Source organism: Ammodytes marinus, assembly GCF_949987685.1.
Source record: "Ammodytes marinus genome assembly, chromosome: 16".
In the NCBI taxonomy this organism is placed as follows: Eukaryota; Metazoa; Chordata; class Actinopteri; order Uranoscopiformes; family Ammodytidae; genus Ammodytes; species Ammodytes marinus.
This window is the reverse complement of record NC_137220.1, coordinates 11,488,115-11,510,342: the sequence shown is the minus strand read 5'-3', so window position 1 is coordinate 11,510,342 and position 22,228 is coordinate 11,488,115. Positions and strand designations below refer to the sequence as shown.

Sequence of the window (22,228 nt, the reverse complement as noted above, 5' to 3'; positions counted from 1 at the left end):
AACAATACAATTGAACTGTGCCCACCCACAACCACCAACATGATCACTTATCAGAAAGTTTCCAGTGGTATGATGTTCACACACACATACTGTAGTTATATAGTATGTCAAAAAGGAGCACATTTTATGATTTTTTTTCTTCCCGAGTACCCATTCATGCATAAATAAGGGTTCAAACATTCAAGAGATTAGACTGTGATGGAAAGTAGTAAACTAAGTTCGAACCAATAAGTTATTCCTTCATAAACACTTTTCAATGCAGCTTTGAAATACCAGAGTGAACAACATATTTACAGTTTAGATTTGTATTAACTAATTGCATGTAGAAAAAAAATCATAAAGTCGTCTTACAAAAAATCCTGCCATTTATTTCAGTTTGTTAAAAACAGCATCTGGCAGAATATAAACATTTGCTGATCAATTCAGATAACTGAATTGATCAGCACATCAGGAACCCTAGCCATGGAATGAGTCCATTAAAAGGATGACAGCTGTCCTTGATTGGAGGGCCTAGTTTCAGATGTGGTTGAAGGTCAAGCCTGGCGGGTTCCCTCTTCTGCAGTCTCAGGTGGCTGTACCTTGCGGTATTTGCACTGGATCCAAACCCTGTACATAGTAAGCTGTTTGCCTCTATTCACCTGTAACCTTCTGTCCACAAGGTTCTGCACTTTCTCAAGCCCCGCCTCTGAGAACATATCATGGAGCTCATCTGAAATGGAAAGAGAAGCTTAATTAGTTCATTAAGAATGAATTAATGAACAATTCTGCAAAATCATTTCTAATAAATATTTAGTAGTATGTCTTTTTTTTATACCTTGAGTAAAGAAATATACTCTTGTTCCATCACCTCGGACATAGAAGTTTTCTGACAGACACCTTCCTAAATGAAGTAAAGGGACACGACTATTCAGCAACAAATTAAAACATTCAATAAACACATTTCATATGATATTCATTAATGCTATACCACATACCTTTGCAGTGTACCACTAGAAGTACTGCAAGTCCAACTGGTCTTGTGCAGTCAAACTACTTTTACTATTTGATTTAAGTGTGGTCTACTATATTCTTTAAAATAATGAAAAAGAGCTGCATTTTGAATACAAATACCTAAACACAGACTGTTACCTTGGTGTGACCTAATGCAGCAGTGCATAATGTAATGGTGCTACCAAAAACAGTTCTAAGTGGACCACATCTTCAAGGAACCACTCTAGTAATATGTGACGTATAATAATGGACCTTTCTGAATCTGGACATTCTGAGCAGCTACTTGAATTGAAGCCTCACTGGAAAATCAGCCTGACTGACTCACCTTTCTTGAAGCGAAGCTGTGCCATATCATAGCGTCCATAGTCTCTGAGCAGCATCACTCCCCCAGGCTTCAGCAGCCGTGCTAGTCTACTGATGGATGCCTGCATCCTAAGAAAGGGTGAATCTTTAAAAAGATATCCTGCTCTATATTCAATGACTTACAATGAGTTCAAATGAAAGAGAGAAAGGAAAACAGAGAAAGAAGTTCCTACTTGTCGGGATGCAACGCTGATAAAACGAATATTTGCACTATAACATCAAGGGTTCCATCGGGAATGGGGTAACTTGCTTCCACGTCACTCAAGTCATGAACAAAGGCGAAGCAGCGTCCAGGGTCGTACTCTGAATTACTCTGATGGCAAGAATAGGCAAAGTTAATTCATCCCACAACCCCTAAAGATGAATACATTTCAAAACACACTGTCCTCTCATTATTCCCATGATCTCACCTTCACTAACTCCACAGCAGTGCTGGAGAAATCACAGCAGTAAACAAAGAGTCCTGGGTCACTGCAAAACGCAAAGCTGCAGTTACACCTTTGGGCGATCATAAAAAAACAAGAGGCAAAGAACAGTGTTTTTCAAACATGGCTTGAAATGACATGTAAATGCCTTGAGTGCACTGACTTGTTGGTCTTCAGGATTGGAAACACTGTATTGCCTACACCGCAGCCGACCTGTCAGATAAACACATATAGAATAGATTTTATTTACTCCAATTTACACTCAATATTAAAACACAGAACCACGTAGTAGCAATGCACGTTTCAAGAGAATGAATCCTGACTTAAACCAGAGCTAGCTAAATATAGAAAAAAATGCATTTCTCAACCAAGGTGCACATTGGGAATTTATTTCAATAGAAAATGTTTTGATGATACCTCATTTAAAAATATTGTGAAATCAGTAGTAAAGTAAGCAACCGCAAAAATGATGCATAATACATTAAAAATCCGCACATAGGGTTTTCAGCCATCCATTCATCACTGAGATGGATAGCTGAAAACAGTTACTTTTTGCTCTATTCCATTTTAAGCACTTTTTTCCCCACGTTTTTGAGTAATCTTTTAACAGCAGAAATGTTGTCTCACCTCCAGAATGCGATATGTGGCAGAGGAGCCGGGGGTGTCACCATCATCTGTAAGTGACAAAGCTGCAAGTCCCTTTCTCTGCTCTTCATCCGTACTGTCCTGCTGTCTGTCCTCTGAGCCAGAGAGCGCGGGATCATGGGACACGCGGTTCAGGCTGCACTGCGGGGCCAACTCTGGGAACTCCGTGAAGAGCCAGTGACGGTCTTTGAAGAAACGATTCTCATGGATTGTATAAAAATCATTCCAGTATTCATTTGCCCGGTTGTCGTATTCCTCTGCCAAAAAAATAATACAAAAAATAGAGAAGAAAAGGTAAGTCAAAGTCATAATTTTTCCCAAAAAGTTAGTATTGCTTAATATATCAAAAGTACTATGCAAAAGCTATGTTTAACATTTATTATGGTCAATTTTATTGGGAGACATCCCTTGTCAATTTCCATTTGCTTCAAGCCAATTATCAAAGATAACTGTCAAGTGTGTTGGCAATGAAAATAATACATTATGAACCTCCTTCATACAACTCAAATGAAGTTAACATAATTTAATTATAAGCTGTAATAGTTTTGTTATTGATCAGTGATAGAGTGTGCAATACAACCTTGTTTCTCTGAAGGGAGTGGCTGACTGTTTTCTGAGACTTTCTTCTTAGCAGACGCTTCTTGTTCATCAGTCCACTCCACATTGTCCCTGTTGACAACAGAATACTATTAACCTGAGTGGTAGACGTGACATATCCTGCTGTGACACATATAGTTAAAGATGTCCATGTGATATTTAATATGTAATGGAGTTGTATGGGGACGAGCCACACAACAACGCAACACACTTAATTTATTTGATATCAAAAAAGACGTACACGTAAAAGCTGACATCAATCACATCAGTCAGAATCCTTTTGAAATAATCTTGACACATTGTATTAATAACAACTAATTTAGGGTAATTTACTAACCCCCAAATCAAACATTACCCAAGACTATCTTCTGTATAAAACACCTGGTATCTTAGACCCTTAATATGGGTTAGCCTAATTTAGGCTACGGGATGGATTAGGCTATATTGAAATGTAATAGTTTGGCCTATTAAATGATCAGATCATCCTACACGATAAATAATCAATGACAATTTAAAGCCAATAAATAATTGGCATTTTTTCTACTACAATCAAGTCTGAAACAGAGCATCCATCCTGCTCATGTCCCAGTCATAGCCCCTGTCTCACTGACATGCACACCAACATCTGTCTGCCTTCTCGGCTCTCTGGAATAAGTTACCGACCAGGCGTTGTGCTGGAAGACCTGCCGCGGGTCTGTGAGGAAGCGAGTCCCGAACTGAGGTCTCTTCGCTTCTCCCGAAGCCGAATCCGACGGAATAATCTCTGTTTCACTGCTGCCTCCCTCCACTTCGACCAAAGCATGGGGCGCCGCCATGTTTGCACTGACGCGGCGGAAGAAGGGCTGTGTATTTAATCGTGCTGCGTTCAGCGGCTATCGGAAAAAAATGGAATTCAGACTAATAATATAAATACTACTCGGGGAATCGTATAGGCATATTACAATTAAAGTTAGACTTAGATAACTTCAATATTCATTCAACTGTACATTCAGAGTAGGCATAGGCCTACACATTTGAACAAAATATCGTTCCACTAGCTCATCAGTAGGCCCACTGCCCTAATTAAAACAAGTTCTACCGTAGGCTACTCAATAAGAAGTGCAAAGAAAAAAAATGCAAATGCTGCTGGTCAAAATGAACGTAACATTTTCTTTAAAATCTAAATCTTCTCATTGGCCTTAGAAAAACTCTGTCATAAGACATAGTATTCTAATATAAGCATAATTAGTTGCAAAATACATATTGGTTTTGTTCTGTGGTAGGCCTACACATAAAGAACGTACGATTATCTGTAAAGATATAGGCCTAGATGTAAGTGACATTATAATTACCCACTCATAATAACTCACTGGCAGTTCTCCAGGTCTGTACTATAGCTTGCTCGTTACTGTTAATGTTTATTTTCATTGGCTGAATCGCTACAGCTTCAGCATTGGACCAGTGCCTTGTTTGTACACTAGATGGAGACATAGCCCATGTCTAGATTATCTTTCCTCTGAAGCACTGGTGTCAGTTTGACCCATACAGTAGGTAGGCATGTGGAGAATGACTGCACTGAATTTTGCACAAGTGAACAATTAACTCATGAGTTCAGTCTTTGTTTTCATGGACTCTTTGTCCATGGGACAGATTCAAACCAGGTCTGCAACAATGAGGATTTAGCCTAGGGGGACGCTCTAACCACTACACCACAAACCCCCCCCCCCCCCCCCCCCCCTTCATGAGTTCACTCATTATTCACATAGATAGTATAATAAATTATTCTACCAGTAACCCAGCAGCCATACTGACAAACAACAGTGTATTGGAGTTGTTAAACTTAATTGTATGGATGCTACCAGGGAAATGAATAGGCAATATTAATGAACGTACCTTTTTTATTTGCGGTCAAGAGGAACATTTTCAAATTCCAACAAACTGTATAAAAAACAACTTAATACAGCACACAGTTTCTGGGTTATCAGACCAGCATGTACAGGATGTGGTGGCAAATATGTATAGTGGTGAAGATGTAGGAGCAAGAGGAAGTGCAGAATTAAGTGATAATAAACAGCATCCGATTGGACACCATATGCACAAGGATAGAGTGAAATACAGAAAGAGTTAAACACTTTTTCTATTTCAGAACTTTTAGACAACTTATTGCTTTGGATCTGAATTATGAATCCCAAAAATAACTTTTACGTCTTTTAAGAATTGTTGCTATTCTGATCTCAAAAATAGAAAATAGCTTTATGTGAAGTTGTTAGTTGTCAAGCATCACAGAAAAATGTATTTAGTCAGGTATATGGATAGGGAACCTAAATGCATTCCCATTAAACAACACTAAAACCTTAGGCATCTTCAAAAACTGCAAAAACAGACATCCATGCAATGCAAATGAGCTTGCAGGCTGAGAGATTATCAGAGCTGTACAACCAAAATACAACTCACTCATATTGCCAAAAGAGCGAGAGAAAAATCAATTGTCAATAAACAAAGGGCATTTAATGTGCAATAAATCTGCTCATATAAACAAATAAAGAATATGGTGTTTCAACACATTAAAATAAAATTAACATTGTAGCATAAGCAGGACAGATCCCAATTTCACACAATTTACAATTAAATTAACAAAAAAAATATCCAATTAACATAAAACACAGGTCATGTTGCACGTAGAAAGTAACATGTCAAAGTTTCCATTGCTGATATGCATTTCAAAAACAATACAAAACGCAAACATCACTGTAAACAAAGTCAGCCTTTAGGCTGTAGTGAAGAGATTTTACTCCTTTTTGCAATCAGCTGTAACCTGCAGAGTGCTGCATTCTTTCAAAAGTAAAAAAAATGTTTTTCCTAAGGTTTTCTCTGTTAACATTTTTTTCCCAAATAACTGCATTAGTTTTATGTAGAACTGTTAGAAAATCAGTTCCCCTCATTTTAAACTATAATTATATATATTTTTTTCATGAACCCCACTATGTCTGCATTTACAGTAATGAGTAACATCTATAGACATGACATAGTGTACAAAATAAAAAGCAAGCTATTTTTAAAATATGTACAATTATTACATCTTGTTATCGAAGGCAATAACTACATTCCAGCTACAATAGCCAGTCATGTGACATCCATTTCTCTGCAGCTACATTCCAACTCTGTTATTGGCACCTGAGTTCTCTCGTTGAGTTTAGCTGCTGTTGCCCCGGTACGCTATATTCTTGAAGGTGGAGTTGGGTCCTTCATACAAAGGATTTTCAGCCTGGGAAATGAATTCAAAGGTAATGTTTAATAGAGACCTACACTGATATATCTAAATACAGTTTAGACTATCCCCTTTAGAGGGCATCCTGTTGCTTTATTGGCAGTACTGCATTGATCACTGAATGAGAAGTTGTTAGTGTATGCAGTTAGTGTTTTTTATTATAATTATCTCTTACCGTATCCCATTTGGCTTTGGCTCTCTCCTCCTCGAACTTGGCAAACTCCTTGCGATCTTGGATGGTGACTATCAGCTTCCAGATGAGTAGGCCAACCAGGCCCAGAAGCAGAATGGCCCCGGCCACCGATAATAACACCACTAAGATGTCTGCACCCTCAGCACACACTGAGAGACCAGAGAAGGGGGCAAGAGTGTGAAAAAAGGCACACAATTTCTGATGAAGGGTTCCATTAAGTTGTTTTAAGCACTGGAGCACACTTGTGGAGTTAAGCAACCACTGCACTTCACTGTCCGATACTCTTATTGCACAATGATTCATTACATCAGCACTACATATCTGGGTTTTTGTTGGTGTGGCAGACTGTAGCTGTGTTTGACCGGCTGTCTGACAATGTGCTCTTTAGAAAATAACAGATTACTGGAGGTGTGCACTGTTCCCCTGTTGCTGTAGCCTGCCTAACAAAGAGGAATATTTCTAATAGTTCCCTGGCAGTGTCTCATGCAAGCACACAAACTCATACAGTACCTGGCTCTTTGACGACAAACAGAATGGATTTGCCGCTTTCATCTTCATAATACTGGAAGTGCACCAGGCAGTCATCCTCATCCTTGTATGAGCAATTCACCGCATTTCCTTTACGGAGAACTGTGGGATAGGGATGATGAGAAGAAAATGAAATAGGGTAATAAAAAATGGTTTTAGGATAGAATATGACATCTTTATAAACACATAATGCATAATATTTCTGGATCTCAATGCTGTTATCGAGGCGCTGTCTGCTTCTAATGATAGCAGCCTTAGGAAATAACAATAAGCATTACCACTCCAGGTTAGGATCACAGTGTATAGTGAGGAGATTATAGATGGACGAGTTCTCACCCAGTTCGTCCACTACTTGAATTTCATCTTTGCAGATTTTACTGCAACTCTTGTCATCGGCGTATTGTCCTCTTTTGAAGTGCTGACACTCCACACACTTTCTGCAAACAGATTGCCTCATGGTTACCTTTATGCAGTACACAGTGTGTTTGCTGTTGACACTTTGTAGGAACAGTGCATGGTTCTAATTTGATATGCAAGGATTTGAGCAACTTAATTAAACAGTTGAGAGTATAGCTATATCATGATTAACATGTAAAGTGTATTTTCTGACCGTTGTGGCTTTCAGACAGGCTTGAGCTTTCTCTGCAGTTGGAATGAAACCACACCTGAGTTTGTTCAAAATGATTGTGGTGGCAGCCTGTTATCATCCCGGAATGTGAGAAAACTGTGTTGGAACAATGTTTGCACTGCAGAGTGCAATCAGCCAACTAAGGTAGTGTCAACTTTGTTCCAGAAGGATATATCTCAACAGCTACTGGACAATTTTCTATGGATTTTGACACAGGTATTATGCGATTATGCATTTTGCTGACCTCTTGCCACCATTAGATAAGAATACTTTCCATACACTTTCTGTGGACATTCACGATTCCCAGTTTTTGGTGACCCTTACCAGTTCTTTTAGTGCCACTGCCAATACAAACACAACATTTTCACTTGCCACCACAAAAGGTATCAAACCTCTAGTTAGCATGAAATTTCCTTTGCATATCAATGCAGTAATCAAAAGCATTAATTCAAATTTCTCTTTTTGGTTAAATGCTTTATAATGACGTTTATTGATTGTGGTTTAGTTACTGCAAATATATTCTGTCCATTCCCCTCCAATCTTTTGTCTGTTCAAACACTTAATAAGGAACATACTTTTTTATATCACAGGACCCTGGACAGGTGGGGCATTTCTCACATGTAGCTCCATAGGCACCAGGCTCAGTGCACTGACAAACTCCACACTCGCAGTTCCCCCGGCCGGTGCACAGCAGGCCGATGCTGGACATGCAGGTATCTGTGCGTGTGGTGCAGTTACAGTTTTTTCCTTTCCAGCCAGCATTACACTTGCAGAACCCACAGTCACACTTCCCATGATCTGAAATAATTAAAAAAGGATGAGGAGGTTAAAGCTGGGGTGGAGGATTTGGGGAGAAAATGGCAGTTGGGATAGAGATTCGAATCCAAATACCTCAACCGCTCCACTTGTTCTCTTTGGTCCCTCCCCTATGGTCCCTCCCTGACACGCTCTACACCAACAAAGTTGTGCCAAAGTGAATGGACAGTCCCAGTCTTATAACAGCCAATAAGAACAGAGAATTGGAGCCTGTCAAAGTGTACAGCTCATGTTAACTTTGACCAATCAGAAATCATATACCCCAGCTTTAATGCTATCATCAAGTATCTATAATTTGAATTCAAATCAAATATGTGCAATGAAGGGGGCGCCCTTAGCTCAGTTGGTAGGGCGTCCCCCCCATGGGCCTCGGCCAGCAGCGGACCCGGGTTCGATTCCAGCCCGCGGTCGTTCTCTGCATGTCATTCCCCTCTCTGCCCCATTTCAACTCTGTCTCTACACTATCAATAAAGCATAAAAATGCCAAAAAAAATATCTTAAAAAAACAATCCATAAACACACGGTTGGGGCCAAGCAAAAAAATCTAGCAAATACAAATGACTATGTGTTGTGGACTGTTAAACATTTTGCATGCTTGGGCAAGTATAACTTGTGTTTGTAGATTCTGCAATATGTAAGTATTACTAGTATTAGGTGTGTTGTGTTAGTTACGTTTTCTTTTCTTGCATACTAATGGTATTTGCTACTTTTTTTAAATTATATTAAAATTTTCAATTTCAACATTCCAAATTTTTTTTCACAAACAAACACACACACACACACACACACACACACCAGCCTGCATCTTAAAACAATGGTAAACGTCTGACAGCAGTGGCAGTATATGATATATCACGTAGGTAGAGCAACAATACTCTAAAGGCTTACTTTTTCTAGAAATCATCATGGCTCGCTCTGTACAACAATACCTTATACCAATTGTTTATGAATCTTATATCTCCAGGAAGGGCACTTAATTATCCATACATCTGACAAAGGCAGGAAATGTGCTCACACACTTATGATTCCCATCTCCTAACAGCCAGGCAAACAAACAAACCCACACACACACACACACACACACACACACACACACACACACACACACACACACACACACACACACACACACACACACACACACACACACAACAATTCCTCAGAAATAGAGTGTCATCAACTTCTCATCTGGGGCTTTATTTTCCGTTATAACCCTACTTAAAAACATCGACATGACACATTTGTTTGAATAAACTGGTCTCTTGAACAGAGAGAGAGAGAGAGAGAGAGAGAGAGAGAGAGAGAGAGAGAGACACATCCTCAGACAGAATTGTAGAAAGCGCTAAACCCAGGTTGTTCAAGGAAAAGTGTTACAGTGACGCAACAGTTTGTAGGCAAGCTTTGTTCCCCCTGGATTACTAAAAGACACCCGACATTAGCACATAATGCTACATTAGAAACAAAGGCAGAGCCTTAGATACTACAGCTCTATAGCAGGAAACCAAACAGGATTTGGCAAAGGATGACTAAGACCGAGGTGAGTGAGTCACAGCCCAGCTGGATCAGACTGAGGGAGTGACTGGTCATGAAGCATACACAGCGGGTCCAAGGGTCCTTCATTCTAGAGCTCCAAACAAACTGCTGTCGTAAACATTAAGAAACAATACCCTGGTTTCAACCTGTCTACTGCGGCTTCTCTCTAAGATTATAGCGGGGATGGGATCAGACAGTGTCACTGTTTAATGGTTAACAGTCTGTCTCACATATTGTTGAGTCCTTCTTTAAGGTAGAGTCAGCCATTCTGGAGAACGCTTGTTGTCAATTTCAAAATCTCTTATTGTCAAAATCAGTATACTGTATATCATCTCACGATCCGCTACCTGTCCGTACCTTGTGTGCGCTGAATAAAATCTTGTCTTAATACACGGCCTTGGCTCTGTGAACTGGTATGTAAACAAAAAGTATGTACAATAAATAAAAGGGGTGCACCCTACCTTACAACAAGCCTGTTTTCAGAGTCTAGGCTGTGTATTAACATCGGATTATTTCTTTTTCAGTGCACACACGGAGATATTCAATGATTTTGACAAAAAGTGATTTGGTAAACAAACATTCTCTAGAAACATTGCCAGACTACATTTTCATAGAAACAGTGGATCCTTTTGCAGTGTAGAGCCTTTAAACTTGACTTGACATGACTTGCGTAGTTGTCTTGTTCTTTGAAGTTAAACCGTAGATTCACACACACAGCAGAACGTTTTCAGGTATACACACCATCCTATTCTCTGTGTGTGTGTCAGACTGCACAGTAAAATGCCCATTAATCACATGCCTGGGCTTTAGACAAGGTTAACATGACGGCTATGATAAAAGGACAAAAACCCAAGGATAAAGACTGAACATTTCACTCAAGAGAGAGAGAAAGAGAGAGAGAGAGAGAGAGAGAGAGAGAGAGAACAACCTTTGGGCAAATTGCCAGCAGAGGAATGCAAACTTTCCTATTTCTTCCCTCATATTTTGGCCCCCAGGGCTCTGCATGCTGATTCCTGCTCCCTGGTCCACCGCCAGTCCCTTAGCAGAGGAATACATACACAGCCGTGGGGGGAATATTACAGAGATGAGGCTTTTTGGAGCCCTGGGTCGCGGTAGCTCCAATTGAGCTGGGGCCGAGGGAGGCTTGTTCCTTAAAGACAATAATGGCATAACTCTACTGAGGCAGGGCATCTCTGGTCCCAAATTGAGCTCTGTGGACTGTCTTACATCAGTTATTGCTTAGTGTGTGTGTGTAGGTGTTTAGGTGGGCCTATTGGGTGAGCGTCTGCGGCCCAGCTCTATGGTGTCATCACTGATTGCTTAAATACCTGCTACTCAGAATAAGAACCTCCCTTGAGAAAGACTGCAAACGTCTGCTTGTTAATAAAAAACACAGACTTTTCCCACCTTCTCCTCGGTGCACCCACAAGGGGCCCAGAGTAGGTTTTCTGTTTAGCTTTGGATGCTAAAACATGAACTTGAACTCAAATGAGGTTGTGTTATGTATATATACAGCATTTTGGGATTTTGTGTTGGATAACAGCCAATCTCCTGAATGTTGCACTTTCAGTTCAGTTCAATGTAAACCAGAGTCCATTACTGTGGAACTCTATGGAACTTTTGAATTGGTATGTTATGTTAAATCGCACTATATATCAATGCAGGCTACTACTGCACAAAAAGTGTATCAAAATATACAGATAAAGATTGATCTACTGGTGCCTATACGCTTTCCATTATATAACTTGATAGCATCTTTAAATTAGACCCCCACTGCTTGATAAACAAGTTTGTTAAATATTTTAGTCTCTGAATATTTCCTTGGATCTTGGACAAACTATAACTACTTCTTCATTGAAAAAAGCTATCAAATATAAAGCTCTTACTGCTGTTTGAATCATCGGTTATTATGCATATAGCTTAATGTTTTTCCAGTGTCATACGTAAAGATAAAAGAGCAGGTTCCTATTCTGCTAATGCTCCCCCAACCCTCCTTGTAATCACAGGCCCAAACTGCTCTTATGTTAAATTACCCAATGACAAAGCCTATTAAAGTTTTATCACTGTGATTAATTGAGCACTGAGCTGTGCAGACTTGTAATAGCCACATCATGACACAATGCAGTGAGTGGAAATATTACCAATCAAACTAAGTACACACACCAAGTTCATGATGATTGGTCATTAGATGTTCTAGCATTACTGTTTATGCTCAGAAGCTCAATATGCAATTATTTACATGTCTTCTACTGCACATGCAAGCAAAGACTGTCAAAATAACTACACATTGGCTTTGGAAAGGCTGCACAGTATCCGAACATACTGTAAACTGACTAGTTTGTTTACAGACTGCAAGGGACTGAAAACAACCAAAGTACATTCCAGTAAAGTCAGACGAGGCCTCAGCGCAGGGAAAAGGAAGGGAAGGGCCCCATCTTTCCTGCTATCACTGGCATAAAGTAAAAGGTTGCTTCAACCAAATGACAAAACACCTTTTTATTATTTGACCAGACATGAATATACCAGATAGTATATAAAATACTTATTAGAAAAGAATGAGCAGAGGCTAAAATATCCCAACTTCTAGCTCCTAAAATATATCATAATGCAACAGGATAGCAAAGGCTTTTGTACCTTAAATATTTTTGGAATTAATTTCTTGATTGTTTTACGTTGCAACAGGAGCACCTGATGTATGTCTCATCGCAGCTAGATCCATTAACCGCCCCCTCATTTATTATTTGTTTTAGAGAGAAATGTCATATTGGGGTTGACAAAACTAAAGTGAAAACCAACACTGATTATGACAACAACAACAACAACAACAACAACAAAAAGGTGCGTCTACTCACTGGAACACAGCTCCCCTTTGAAGCGCTCGCAGCTGTAGTCATCACATTCACAGTATTTGCCCGACACCTGGCCAAACTCATTTGGAGAGCAAGAGCACTCTCCGCACAAACAGTCTCCTCTCCCGCTGCATATTTGGCCTCCAGACTCCCTGATGCAGACGGCGTCATCGGCCGGATTGTAGTCTACCACCGAACACTCGCACCGTGGGCCCAGACGTCCCGGGTGACATTGACAGATGCCGCACTCGTAGGTCCCATTTGCGTTGCTACAGTGGGAGCTGTTTGCTACGGCCTTCGCCTCACAGTCGCAGCCACAGGCGAAATCCACCGTCACCTCCAGGGAATCCCGGAAGCCTCGAGGTTTGATGGTAAAAGTGCGGCTCTTCTCTTTGGGGCAGTCTCGCAACTGAGCCGTCACACTGAATGACACCTTAGTGGGGAGGACAAGTCTCCTTTAAGACAATATGTGTGTTTAGATTAGAAGATGTGCAGGATTTCAAAATGATTCCTACCGTGTCACCAACTTTGAGGCCAGAGCAAGACTTAAGACCAGGGATGACCTCTCCATTCTGGCAAGTAGCATCAAAGAGGAGATTCAACTCGTCAGGGACGTCATCTAGCTCCAGCTCCACTGTAGAGCGGATTTTCTGTTCAACATAAAGTAGGCTAATTCATCAAGGTTAAACAGGGAAATTGTGTTGTGTTTTTTTTGTTTTTGTTTTTTTTTGTTCCATTTATTGTCCTTATTACAGGAAATGCTTACCTCGTAAGCCTTCCTAATGAGCTCAATAACATTCCCTGAGTCTCTGGACAGCGTTCCCACAGTAGTGCCTGGAATGAGCTTACTGTAGTCCTGGGATGACAGATATATCCTTTTTATCAAACATCTTTTATATATATATATATATATATATATATATATATATATATATATATATATATATATATATATATATATATATATATATATATATATATATATATATATATATAAAAATATATTCTGTATATAATGTATGTTGTGTATGTTGTGGCACAAGCAGTGCAGTCCGTACCGTGTAGAGCTCCACCATATCGCTGGTCACGGCAAAAATTAAATTGATGTTGTTTTCAGACATTTTCTCTGTCATGAGCGCCATGGAGGGATAGTCCTGAAGACACAGAAAGCAAAGTTTATTTTAAGGGGAGCAGGTTTTCTGCAACTTAAATAACTATTTTAAAAAAGCGTAATTACTGATGTACTTAAATCTAGGTATTTACCAGCACAGTAGTTTTGTTGTAAATGTTGTTATTATCAAGGTGACATTTCCCATCATTGGGCTGGACAATTCCCGCTATACGTCCATCCAGAGCAATGTGAGTTTTGGCATCAGTGGTGAATACCAAAAGGTGTGAGGCACCCTGACGCCAGCCGATCTGGTCCTAATGATGATGGACAAAAACATTCAAATGTAAAGAAAGTAAAGAAAATACTTATATGGACTAAAGGCATACACAAATCGATGCACATTTTTATGTGGTTTTATTATCATACAGCACCTTGCACACAACAGCCTGCATGACAGCATCAAATCCACCCTCTGGACTATCTCTATTTCTAGACACCTGCTGTCTTTCAACCTCCGTTTTGAAGCGAGCTACCTCCTCCGTCAGAGACAGCACATGCTTGAAGCCAAATGCGGGTAGGCATATATCGTTAATTCTGTTTTGAACAAGTAAAAAGGGGATAGGAAATAAATAAAGAAGAACACTTTTGAACACAACTGGACAGACCTCAGGCTATTGGCTAAGTCCTCCTTAGCACCTTCTGCACTTCAAATGTAAAACCAACAATAACCTCCCCACGTACCCTTTGCAAGGGTTGTCCACTGCCTCTTGAGGAAAGGCATACATGTAAGGGGAAATAGCCTTGTCCACAAAGGCTCCAAAACCCATGCGCAGGTTGCTTGTGGTTTCTCTCATGGCCTCAGCGAGTTTATCGCCCAAAGTTCGAAGGCGAACCAAGTCATCCTTCATTGAATATGTAAGATCCATCAGATAGTAGAGGTCCACTGGGTAATCCTCCACCTGTTTCACTGACACTGTGAACTGCTTGGAATCACCTGGGAGTTAAAGAGCAGAGGGCTGCGGTGATGGAGGAGTCATTGATTCTGGAATACCTTAAATCTGTGAATATCCCCTCTCGATCCACTACATGCCCCTTATTTGCTATGAAAAAAAATCTAGTGTTTATAAGGCTCAGAAAGGTAGCGGATCTTGAGGAGACATTCAATGGTTTTTTCAAAAAAAATATTTCTACAACAAGCATAGCCTACTCCACCTTACATCTAGTCTTTCATTGTTATAGGTTGGGTGTAAAAGTACCTGATCTTAGTGCCATATGGATTTTCTGAGGCTTTATCTGAGTGATATGGTCACCAGTCCCTGTGGCTTTGTCACTAAGCGGTGCATCCTTCTGAATAGTCAGCGTGCTGGAGGGAAACTCCAAAGCCGTCGTATCGCACCCTCCATCCAGATTCTTCTTCAGGTCACAGCGATACGTGCTTGATCCGCCCTTTCCAAACTCCTGAAATAACCACATCTTAACCATTAAGTACTCAAGTAAATGACAAACTTATACCAACCCATAGAATAAAAAATGTAATAGGTTTGCATTTTTTAAATGATGCCGATACTGCACTAAATCGCAGACTCAGGCATCTTCCCAAGTATTGGAGGCCAACACCCATTTTTCTCTTATTTCAAATTTCATAAGTTTAGACTTAGAGGATGAAGAGAAGAATGCAGTGGGGAAATACAGTTTCTGTTGTAACTTGCTACTACACTGAATAATGAGTGGGAGTAATGAGTAGAGGCTGTCCGATGTGTGCCTTTTACCTCCTGAGAGCACCATGCACAGGTAGGGTCAACAGCCAAGCACTGCTGACAAGTTGTGACTCCTCGCGATGTGCAGATGTTGGAACCTGTGAGAATAACACCAACAGAATTGTAATAGACCTAAGACTGTATTGTCCCTAAGGGGAAATTCACAACACTGTAAGTTATTGACAGCACGCTTAGCTTACAGCACGATAACAGAATTACAAACATAACAGAATGACATGCAGGAAAATAACCCCGACATAATACACTTCCTCACACTTATTGCTGATAACACCACTGACCACATTTTTGAGTCAACAGTGCCATGCAGCTCTGTTCAACATCCACACATGCAGATACCACAGCCACCATTCAGTCTTTAACAAGGATGTAATGAGCAACAATGTGTGTGTGCTAAATGAATGACTCACAAAAGTTAGCAAAGTTAGCATATTTCTACACATTTTATTCAACATAAGTCAACAAATAGTCAACAAATGAACTAAATCCAAACCCCTTTACAGTATTTGTTATCTTTGGGTGTGGTTCACAAGTGTAAAGCGCAAAAGCACCAAGGTTTATTTACCTCTGTAAAAAGTGTTGAATCTGAGTTAAAAAATAAATGAAATAGCAATCTAACACAATAGGCTATGTATGAGGAAATAGATGTAATTGTTGTTTGGTGAATAACTGCCTGAAGTCTAGGCTATATCAACTCCCAACCTAACTGGCAAGGGCCCCTAGTGTAAATGCACACAACTTGTATGTAAATAATGAGTTGAAGGCATCACATGTTTTTTAATGAGGAATTCCAATTAAGTCTGGTGAAATGTTAGTCATGGTGTTTTTTGTATTTATAAAGTTAGATAAGTTAGGTGTTGTGGTTAATTAAGGAAAAGTTAAACAATAAAGCACAGATAGCAACGATTATAGCCTAGGATATACAGTCCCTTTATTTGCTGATAATGTCTGACATGATGCTTGCGTTAGCTTAGGAGACCCCTTGGGTCACTTTGCCTTGGGAAACACATCCCGACTAATTTCACTCCCTTATATGGGAAGGTGGGAAAGCTCCAACGGAACACAGCAATGACAAGCGACTGACTCGCTGCATCCAAGTCAGTTTACAGTGAATTATTCTCAGAATATTACTTTGGATAACTGTGATGATGATCAAAACATATATGCTGTCAATAGCCATGGACAGTAGCCTAACCTATGTGGTAGGACTAGGCTACAATATCACCTACAAGCCGGGCTTTAACACCCCCCAGGTCGTAATAACAGGTGAAACTTGTAAAAAGTAGCAAGGAATAAAAAAATCTTACCGCAAACGCTTGATGCTGAGTACGAAAAGAGAAAAAGTATCAGTAGACGGTTTGAAAAAGTTTCCATGACTGGAGAGTAACGGAGCTGACTTGACATGAGTCGTCTGTGCTCCCTTTGGGCTTGTTCACTTTCTTGTACGCCTTTCCTCATTCTTAACTTGACAGAACGTATGTTGTTGGGTCATAGCTCTGCTTCATGTTACGCTCTCCATCCGGTAATGTGTAACGTGGGGGGCTAGCGACAAAGTCTACTTTGCACAAGTGGAGTTATAGCGACAGCATATTCACTTTTAAGAATATTTTAAAATCAGATGGGGAAAAGATTAGACATTATTTGATTAATACATTTTTAGGAAACGTTACAAGGTAAACCAATCAAAATTTCGAATACCGTCTAATATAAAATATTTATTTATTGTATTTATCTATTGTAAGCGCCATTTTTTGGTGTCAATATTTTGTCACTGACAATATAAATAAATAAATTACTTATTTTCTGTAGTGACCAGCAATGAACAACTCCTTTTCCATTTTTGAGTTGCATTGTGGAAACAATATGGCAATCAACAGTAATGTGCCTTTTTTCTTTTGTTGTCATTTATAAGACTGAACCTGTTTAAAGCTCAACTGGATCTGAAGTGGTAGACTGGTCCAATGTTGCAGTGATATTAAATACTAAAGAAAAGATAAGATTTTGGGACACCTGCATATACTGTGATATGATGTGTTGCTTTGCATGTATTTCACATTACATGCAGTTTATCTGAAATTCAAAATAGTGCTCCTCACACAATACATAGACATTATTTCACCAAAATAAAAATAAAAACTGTTTTAATTGACTGACATCCTGTTGTTGAATAAAGAATACATTGCACGGTAACCTTCCATCCACTGGGTTGAAAAGAGTATTGAGTTATTACACTTAATAAACTGCACATAATTGCAAATCAAAACTGAAAACATCTGTCATGATGAAACCCAGAATATCCACTCAGAACACTGCACGGGCTCAAAATGAATGAATCACCTCAAATACTTTCTTAGTAGCCAACAACAAGTTGTGGAGTTGTGGAAGAAGGACCCCTAGTGGGTGAAGATTATATATAAAAGGATACAAACATATAGGACTACAGTAATAGAGTTTAAATAGGTCAGTGATTCTTGAGAAGTGGGACAAAACAGGGTGCAATGTTGAAAAAATACAAACCCTATGTTTAGGCAAATTAAATGACATGTAGGCCTATGTATCCAACATATAAGCTACTGAGCTAAGGTTTGACACAACCTCCCAGCTTTTGTCCTTTTTATCAAAATGGGCTTTTTACCTTGCCATTCCTTATCAAAATGGGCTTTTTAGCTTGCCATTCCTTTTTTATTTATTTTATTTTATTTTATTTAACCTTTATTTCACCAGGAAGGTCCCATTGAGTTACAGTAACTCTTCTCACAGGGAGTCCTGGCCAAGACAGGCAGCAGAAAATAAGTTGCAGAATTTGCACAAGGCCACACACACACACAAACAAAGTACACCACAATTGACACTATAATGCTAAAATTACACTTCATAACAGGCTATATAAAAACAAGCTAATACATACAGCTAAAAAAAACAAATTAAAAATAAATAAAAGGCATCAGGTTAAAAACAGTTGCAGTGTTCTTTTAGAGCTGATTGTAACATGTTTTTAAAGGTACTGAGTGGTGGGAGTGATTCCAGCTTTAGAGTGGCTTGAAGTTCATTCCAGACCTTTGGTGCATATGATGAGAAAGCTGTTGTACCCAGTTGTGTTCTTGTTAGTGGTGTGGTTAATAACATATATTCTGATGACCTTGTTTTGTAAACACTGTTATGTAAACACTGTCAACACCGTCAGACACCAAAAAACACAAATACATTTTCCCTCAATTTATGCTAGACCCATGAGATGTATAGTTATCACAAATATTCACCAAGACTGATAGAGGCCACAAAAAATATTTTCAAAATATATATGAATATAAATTTTTTTGATATCTGACGGTGTTGACATATTTAACGTTTCTTAAACAGAACAAATGGAGTTTTTCTAGTAGCCATTTGGTTTTTCTAATTATGTTAGGTGCTAGTATGAAATACTTCAGGAAAATCAAATGATCGAAACATTTCAAATAACTCCTTCAGAAATTGTAAGACGGTGTTGACGTATCATGTTTGTGAGGCAGGACTTTCAAGATTTGGAATGTAAAATATTCTAAAACTACAACACTTATCAGAGCCTGTCTGACTCTATACTCTTCAGAGGTTCAGCTGCCCCTTATTTTGGCTGATTTGGCTTTTGATAAGAAAAGCTCTTTTTAATCATTAAAGTACAGTTTTAATAGGTTTTGGAATGATTGATCCCTTCTCTGTGGACACACTGTTTTGGACGTTGTGAGAAGATAACAAGTGTCATATACACTCACCGGCCACTTTATTAGGTACAGCGGTTCATTTTCTTGTTAACACATATTACTAATCAGCCAATCACATGTCAGCAACTCAATGCATTTAGGTATGTATACCTGGACGGGACAACTTATTGAGGTTGACACCGAGCAACAGAATGGGGAAAAAAGGGGTTTTAAGTGACTTTGAACATGGCAATGTTGAGGGTGCCATGAGGGCTGGTATGAGTATTTCAGAAACTGCTGATCTACTGGGATTTTCAGTCTAAACCATCTCTAGGGTTTACAGAGAATGGTCCGAAAAAGAAAAAAATATCCAGTGAGTGGCATTTGTGTGGACGTAAAATGCCTTGTTGAAGTCAGAGGTCAGTGGAGGATGGGCATACTGGTTCGAGATGATAGAAAGGCAGCAGTAACTCAAATAACCACTCGTTACAACCAGGGTATGCAGAATACCATCTCTGAATGCAAAACACGACCAACCAAAAAGCAGATGGGCTACATCAACAGAAGACCCCACCGGGTGCCACTCCTGTTAGCTAAAAACAGGAAAATGAGGCTACAATTCTCACAGGATCACCATTATTGGACAATAGAAGATTGAAAAATCATGCCTGGTCTGGTGAGTCTCGATTTCAGGTGCGACATTCAGATGGCAGGTTCAGAATTTTGCGTAAACAACATGAAAGTATGGAGCCATCCTGCCGTGCACCATCAACCATGCCATGTTCAAAGTCACCTAAACCCCGTTTCTTCCCCATTATGATGCTCGGTTTGACTGCAGTACATTGTCTTGACCACGTCTAAATGCCTAAATGCATTAAATTGCTGCCATGTGATTGGCTGATAAGCTTTTTGTTTTTATAAGCCATTGAACAGGTGTACCTAATAAAGTGGCCGCTGAGTGTATTTGACATAATAATGATAAAATTACATTTAAGGGGATAATTGTGCTCCAGACATTCTATTCTTAATCCCTAATAACATCTACAATTTTAAATATGTTTACTTTTAATCATAACAGCAGTTAATATTGGAAGACTGCCTTTTCTCAAGAATCACTGAGGTAATTGTGATCGGAAGTCATTTATTGCCTATATATTATTTGCCACGAGCTATTGCTGTCTAATATGTTTTCCCTAAAATCAGTCTGCCAAGCCCTCTGTCCTCTTCACTAAAGTATTAATCTGATAAGTGACTGCCTCAGAAAACCTCATCCCATTCCACTGAATGATGGAGCATGGTAAAATTTGCCAGCTTCTAAAATAAGACTGAATAAAAATAAGGAAAATAAAGAAAAATGAGGCAGAAAATGTGATAACAGTTTGTTTGTGTGTGTGTGTGTGTGTGTGTGTGTGTGTGTGTGTGTGTGTGTGTGTGTGTGTGTGTGTGTATGTGTGTTTGTCGGTCTGTGTTGGCATTGTAAAAGCCAGACAATGCTTCTTATCTGTGCACTTGTCCCTTTATTTAATCTTTATCTGCTGTGCCCTGCTCCTATTCTTCAGCTGGTTGCTAAGTTACTGCCACCTGTGTCCAGGAATTGCCGCTATAGAAGAAAATGACAGAAATGAAGAATTTAGTCAGAACAGCTATACAGTGAAATGGTCAAATGGTCTGCTGGCATTAAGCTCTCAGTGTGGGTGGATGTCTCAGGTAATACACTGCCTGCGATCAAAACCCTTCACTCCATTATTGACTGATTTGGATCTATTTTGCTCCAAAGCCTTCCCACTGGCGTCCACCTCCACAGATGAATGGTATTTTACGACGGAACACAGCGCCAGTTGTTCCGAATAAAAAGCCAGAGACTGGGTCAGATGGCAGCCAATTAAGAGTGGACAAGAAGCTTGGAGCGGGGGCCGGAGGAGGAGAGGGGGATGGACCTGACCTGACCTGTGTTACAGATCTATCCGGAGCCCTTTTAAAGCTCTTCACTGAGTCTGGGGACAACATCAACCGAAAGCCAATATCACAACAACACACAATCGCTCGCAGACGCAGAGAATCATTGTTTGACTAACACCACAACCAGCTTTAACCTTTCCTGCTTGGCTGGGTTAACTTAACCGGGTGGTGGGGGGTACAGGGTCAAGTGTAGGGATATGAGTTTTTTCCCAGGTGGAGGGGTTGCCTGGTTTATGAAATGTGCCCCAGAGTGCATGAGATATGTTGACTGGAGAGACGGAGCAAGGATTTCTTCAATAAGGTTCACACAAAGCTGTACTAAAACAAACATATTTTCTGCCAGCCATTCAAATAGCAGTCTATAATAGGGGCACTTGGAATGCACTTTGAACACACACACACACGCACGCACGCACAGACACACACACACACACACGCACGCACACACACACACACACACACACACACACACACACACACACACACACACACACACACACACACACACACAAACACACACACACACACACACACACACACAAACACACACACTCACACACACACACACACAATCACACATTCAGCGAGGCTCATATCCCCTTGAAAATCAGAGCAATGAAGTCATTATCTCCTGAAAATAACCTTAATGACCAACGGTTGCTTAGTGTGGGGTTGATGTGGGGCATCGCTGTGTCCCTGCAATCTGAATCAGTGTGTAATTAAATGACTGTATTTACCTCTGCAGGAGTAGGAGTCCCAAAGGTGGCAAACCCACTTACTGTAAGATAAAAATAAAATAAAAAGCCTCTAACACATCTCTATATGTTTCGTGATTCCCGGTCAACTCATATTCAATATTCGAAACAAACTTTTTGAAGTTACATTTACT

General features: G+C 39.7%; 2 protein-coding genes across 2 annotated transcripts; both read right to left on the bottom strand.

Moving 5' to 3' along the window:
• Nucleotides 1-399: 399 nt before the first annotated feature.
• Nucleotides 400-3,835, bottom strand: mettl2a (methyltransferase 2A, methylcytidine; the record flags this gene model as incomplete). Its single annotated transcript, XM_080044052.1, has 9 exons — nucleotides 400-709; nucleotides 815-880; nucleotides 1,316-1,422; nucleotides 1,527-1,666; nucleotides 1,764-1,824; nucleotides 1,942-1,991; nucleotides 2,406-2,680; nucleotides 3,004-3,092; nucleotides 3,684-3,835. The coding sequence occupies 9 exons, from the start codon at nucleotides 3,833-3,835 to the stop codon at nucleotides 534-536; spliced, it is 1,116 nt and encodes a 371-aa protein (XP_079900178.1). The 3' UTR covers nucleotides 400-533.
• Nucleotides 3,836-4,879: 1,044 nt separating this feature from the next.
• On the bottom strand, nucleotides 4,880-17,142 carry LOC307263025 (integrin beta-3-like). Its single transcript, XM_080044045.1, has 15 exons — nucleotides 17,008-17,142; nucleotides 15,695-15,780; nucleotides 15,182-15,383; nucleotides 14,667-14,919; nucleotides 14,357-14,519; nucleotides 14,078-14,239; nucleotides 13,873-13,968; nucleotides 13,581-13,670; nucleotides 13,330-13,464; nucleotides 12,818-13,247; nucleotides 8,192-8,414; nucleotides 7,325-7,425; nucleotides 6,971-7,090; nucleotides 6,443-6,609; nucleotides 4,880-6,264 (listed from the first exon to the last, which is right to left on the bottom strand). Exons 1-15 carry the CDS (start codon nucleotides 17,102-17,104, stop codon nucleotides 6,193-6,195), a joined length of 2,397 nt encoding a protein of 798 aa, XP_079900171.1. The 5' UTR covers nucleotides 17,105-17,142; the 3' UTR covers nucleotides 4,880-6,192.
• Nucleotides 17,143-22,228: the final 5,086 nt, after the last annotated feature.

Bases quoted from the DNA above. Each gene is read 5' to 3' on its own strand.
- LOC307263025 (XM_080044045.1), bottom strand. From the start codon at position 17,104: ATGTCAAGTCAGCTCCGTTACTCTCCAGTCATGGAAACTTTTTCAAAC. The intron at 15,384-15,694 runs GTAAAAGGCACA...TGGTTATTTCAG, and splicing joins GTGCATGGTGCTCTCAGGAG to GAGTTTGGAAAGGGCGGATC. The intron at 13,248-13,329 runs GTAGGAATCATT...CTCCCCACTAAG, and splicing joins GCCTCAAAGTTGGTGACACG to GTGTCATTCAGTGTGACGGC.